Below are 5,517 nucleotides of genomic sequence, written 5' to 3' on the forward strand. Positions count from 1 at the left end.
TATACACACACACACGCATACACACACACACCTATCTATGGGTTTCATTTACTAAAACTGGGGAGTGTGAAATCTGTTGCAGCTGTGCATGGTAGCCAATCAGCTTTCGGGTTTTATTGTTAAAGCGTAATTGAACAAGCTGAAGTTGGAAGCTGATTGGCTACCATGCACATCTGCAGCAGATGTTGAACTCTCCAGTTTTAGTAAATCGGTCCCTATATAGTTATAGATGTACAAATATCTCTGGATCTGTGTGTGTCCATGGAATAATAAGGAGGTGTTGTTTGGTGTGTACTGACCAGTTCCTTCTTCCTCCTCTCCTCCTTGACATCAGTCTTCTTGATCTCAGCTTTGAAGGCCTCTGTCTCCCCATTCTGCTCGTCTTTGGCCAGCAGGTCCATGAGGTAGGCGATGTAGCTGGTGGCCAGTCGGAGGGTTTTGATCTTGGAGAGTTTGGTGTCGGCGGGCACATTGGGGATACAGTCCCGGAGCTCGGCGAAGGCGCTGTTTATACTCTGAGTCCTGCGCCTCTCTTTGCGGTTGGCAGTCCCCCTCCGCTTCACAGGCCTTTGCATCAAGCCTCCGGCCCCGCTTCCCGGGACACCCCCGTAATGGGAGTGGTCCAGGCCGGCCGCGCCATTGGCGTACTCCGGACTATAGGAAGGTGCCATGCTGTAGTCGGGGGGAGACATCTCGGGGTGGCTGATGAGCCAGCCGTGGAAATAGGGGTTCTCTTCGTGGCAGCGGCTGGCGGCGGCGGCGGCTGCGGCGGCCGCAAACGGGTAACCATCGTGGTGCACCACCGGGTGGTGAGGAAATCCCCCGACCAGGCTCATGGCTCCTCTGCACCTTGTGCCAAGTCCTTTCCCTGGGTCTGGGCTGAGGAATAGAAGACAAGTGGGGGGGATGACAGATCGTCTATGTCCAGCTCTCCATAGATAGATCCCCGATCAGATCGCACTGTCAATGGAGCAGCAGGTAACAATCAGATCTATTGAACGATTCAAGTATTAGAAGGCATCAGGCATTGCATATGGGAGTTGTCAAGGTCCTGCCATAAAACAGCTGCATTAGGTGCAATCAAGTGATCTGTTACTTACAGCAGTAAGTCTTGTCCATAGTCCCCAACGGGAAGTTCCCCAAGATCTGTGATCAGGTGTCACTAGGAGCTGTCATCCATTGCACCCCTTCCATCCATAGACAGGGGATCCTGTCTCATCAGACACCTACAGGAGACCTACCTCCCTGTGTCTTCCCTGCACCCCATACTGCAGCACTGGCACTATTTCCCAGCAACAACTCCATGTACAGCTACATCTTCAGGGAGGCTGGGGTTAATATATGTCGTCAGAGGCCCAATCGGCCAATCCCGGGCAAGGAGGGGCGTGGCCGCGCACGTTCAGCCATAAACCTTTTTGATGTTCACTCTGCTAATTGTAGGACTTCTATTTCCTGATTGGCTGCCTCTGCACAACCATAATATCATTAAAACAAGAAAGGAGTCCTCCATCGACAGAGGTTAATGCAAGTGTGCAGCAGATGCTTTACAGTATACACACACATGTATATTTATTTATTGATTGATTGATGTACACTTATTGATACTAATCAATAAACTGGATTAACCCAAGTCAGGTACAGTATCCTTTCTGGGCAACTTTTCTATCAGAATTTAGTGGCATTATAGATGTTTTATTTTATTATGACATATTATTATAATTATGTGTGATTATATAGATACTTTATACTGGATTTAGATATTTTATATCTTATTATAACTTTTTTTTTTAAATTTCTATATTATAACATGTAGTTGTAGCAAATGGCTATTTTACATTTGTCAGTTTTGTCTCTCTTTCTTTTATATTTTATTCTGATTTGATGCTATTTCTTATTCATTTTATTTTTATATCTATTTTATATTGCCTGCTTTATTACCTGCTACCAAAAAACATTGCAGCTTTCAGAAAGTCAGAGTATGTGCCTGTACTGATCTATAATTGTATACTTTATATTGCAGTTAGATACTTTATATTACATTTAGATACTTTATATCCAATTATAACTTTTTTTTATTATATCTTTATTTTAACATTTTATATTATAACATGTAGATGTATCAGATGATTATTTTACATTGCTCAGTTATTTCTCTCTTTCCCATAAAGCTTTGTATTTTATTCTGATTTAATGCTACCTCCTATTTTTTTTATGTCTATTTTATACTGTATGCTTTGTCACTTGCTACCTAAAAGCATTACACCTTTAGGATGTCTACAAGGTATGTGCTTGTCCTAGGCTATAATTACTGATCTGCAATTACTGATCTATAATTAATGGCTCTTTTATGTTTCACGTACATTGTTAATAATTTGTGTCTAAATAATAAATGTCCTTCCAAGCATGTGTTCAGATCAGCAGGACATAGACATATACACTAATGGTGACCTGTCATTCTCCTAGTGCATGACTTACATTATGTTTGCTAATGTTATATGTAAATAACATAAACTTTGGACGGTTCCTAATGTATTTAGGTATAAATGACCCGTTATTTATAGGGACAGTATACAGAACGTGTTAAGCTATTAATTCAAGGTAGCTGAGTGTCTATTTTATTATTATAGGATCATTCATTTATACTGGCAGGGATGACATGATAAAATGACAATGGCTGAGGCTGTCCCAGAGTTCGGTTTTGAAGCTGTGACTGCCCTAGGTAAGAAGGGGATTTGTAATTGCTGAACATGTTATATAGCGCCTTCAGGAGCTGCTTCTACTGTCTGGGAAACATAGACCATGTAATGTCTGTAATGATGAATATAGTGCTGAGAAATGTACACTAATATTGTGAGTCACTGAGAAGATTTGTAGATTGTATTGCAGTGGTCATTTATGATACACACACTTACACTAGGTTGCCCATTGAACATAATGCCGTATATATGTAATCCTCTGATCTCATTGAGAATAAGCGGAGCAGAGGGGTGAGGATGGAGCAAGGAATCATCTCCTTCCCAGCCCAGTTGGTACCAAGTCAGCACGGGCAGCAGTTGCCATGGCAGCAGAAGAAGACACTTGATGTCCTCACTCTGCACACCACAATTTTGGGATGGTTCTCCAGCACATATTGGCTGTTGGCCTTTCCAACACTTCGGTTAGCCTTTCTAATAAACCGCAAAGTTCAGATAACATCTACAGAGGGGATAAAACCAAAACACCAGGCAGTGAAAGTAATAAAATGGGCTTCTGATGTTTACTAATACATTATCCACTAATAGACTATTGAGTATAATGACGTTTGACTAAGAGGCCATTATAGTAGGTTTTTTTTTTGTAAAAGGAACCTTATTTTGAATTGCAATAAAGGAAAACACTAGCTCTTGGCGGTTACATATATCTGTTATGAATGTATGACAGGTTTTAGATGTACTGTATTAGGTCATTTGGTGATCACATTTATTTTTTTAGTACTTGTATTTTCCTATTCCCAAAGTCTGTCTTATAAAGTACATTTTCATTCTATGGGCAACCTCGGTACTCCTGCTGTGGTGAAACTACAAATGGCATCAAGCCTCTGACTCATGGGACTTGTAGTTTCACAACAGCTGAAGTGCCAAGGTTGTCTAGCCCTGGTATTATTTACAGTAATGCTTTTCTAAATGATAGATCTATCTATCTATCTATCTAAATCTAATATATATATACACACACAAAAAATGATATATATATATATATATATATACACACACACACACACACACACACACACACACACACACATATATCTATCTATCTATCTATCTATCTATCTATCTATCTATCTATCTATCTATCTATCTATCTATCTATCTATCTATCTATCTATCTATATATATATATATATATATATATATATATATATATATATACATATATTATGCAAACACACACACAGATATTATATATATATATATACTATGTACTAGATGTATACACACATCCGTAAATTTCTATTAAGCATTGTTGACCTTCATTGTCATGAAAAAAATAAATAAAAAAATTATATATATATATATATATATATATATATATATATATATATATATATATATATATATATATATATATATGTAGGTATATGCACTACACACAGAGACACACACACACACACACACACACACACACACACACACACATTGGTATATACACGTTGTATCTGTGTCTGCATTTGCATGATATTTTGCTAGAAGTGACCTGAGAAAATAGAAGTGAGTATGAAGGTGTAATTCATTTGATCTGTGTGTATATATTGATCATTTGATCTGTGTGTATATATTAATCATTTGATCTGTGTATATATATTGATCATTTGATCTGTGTGCATTAAGCATTTGATCTGTGTGTACATATGTATTAATCATTTGATCTGTGTGTATTGATCATATGATCTGTGTGTATATATGTATGGATCATTCGATCTGTGTGTATTGATCATTTGATCTGTGTGTACAGGCATACCCCAATTTTAAGTACACAATGGGGTTTATTTACTAAAGCTGGAAAGTGCAAATCAGGCTCACTTCTGCATAGAAACCAATGAGCTTCCAGGTTTTATTACTAAAGCTTAATTGAAAAAGCTGGGGATAGAAGCTCATTGATTTCTGTACAGAAGTGAGCCTGATTTTGCACTTCCCAGCTTTAGTACATAAACCCCATTGTGTACTTAAAAGTGGGGTATGCCTGTATATATGTATTGATCATATGATCTGTGTGGATATATATGTACTTGTGCTGTGTGATTAGGCTACAAAGCTCAGTCATGATTACTATGTAAAGGTTGTGACTTCACCTGATATTTCAGGTTGAGTTGCCGTTTTGCTACATGTAAGCTCAGAAATATACAAAATGTTGGTCTCAGAGAATTTTTGCTGCTTGGACTATTTACAGCAATCAAGTCGTCAATGTGATAAATGTTCGGCTTTGTAGTGAGCGCTCCAGGAATTCTTCAAAGTCTTGTATTTGTGGGTGGAATACCTATGTGAGGCATGGCTAGGTAGACGCTGAAATTTGTACTAATCCATTGACTATGATAGCAGTAAATGAGCCCAATGCCCGGGGTCGCCACTCATGTTACCTGCAGGAGGAGAGTCCCTGATTGGCTGGATCAGGTGTCTTCTGATGTCATCACCTGTCACTGGGAGCGTTCACCATAGCCGGATCACCTGCATTCACCTGGTTCACGGCCAACCACCATGTGCTCCATAATATAACAACACAAAGGTAAATACTGTGTAGTCACAGAGGTAGCCTCTGGTGACATATCATATAGACAGCCCTCTATAATACATTCTAAATAATGATTTGCTAAAGAAATAGGACATTTTAAATGAAAATGTTCACTTTGATAAATATGGTAAAGCTGAGTAAAACGTAAAAATGTACAATATAAATGTGTATATTGCTCTCTATTTCTTTAGCAAATAAACCCCAGTGGGGTTACCTTATGTGTTCAACTATGCCAGATCCTTCCCTTTA

The 5,517-nt window shown here is 38.7% G+C and overlaps 1 protein-coding gene across 1 annotated transcript in view; it reads right to left on the reverse strand.

The window, feature by feature from the left end:
- Window positions 1-1,313, reverse strand: part of HAND2 (heart and neural crest derivatives expressed 2) — a 4,594-nt gene extending 3,281 nt beyond the window's left edge. Inside the window, exon 1 of the mRNA XM_077477214.1 lies at window positions 300-1,313. Coding sequence (XP_077333340.1) covers window positions 300-836 — 537 coding nt within the window. The 5' untranslated portion in view covers window positions 837-1,313. The remainder of the gene's footprint in view (window positions 1-299) is intronic.
- Between the last annotated feature and the right edge of the window lie 4,204 nt (window positions 1,314-5,517).

This window comes from Lithobates pipiens, unplaced genomic scaffold, assembly GCF_037356315.1.
Source record: "Lithobates pipiens isolate NorthernLeopardFrog02 unplaced genomic scaffold, aLitPip1_a1.2 Scaffold_13, whole genome shotgun sequence".
Classification (NCBI taxonomy): domain Eukaryota; kingdom Metazoa; phylum Chordata; class Amphibia; order Anura; family Ranidae; genus Lithobates; species Lithobates pipiens.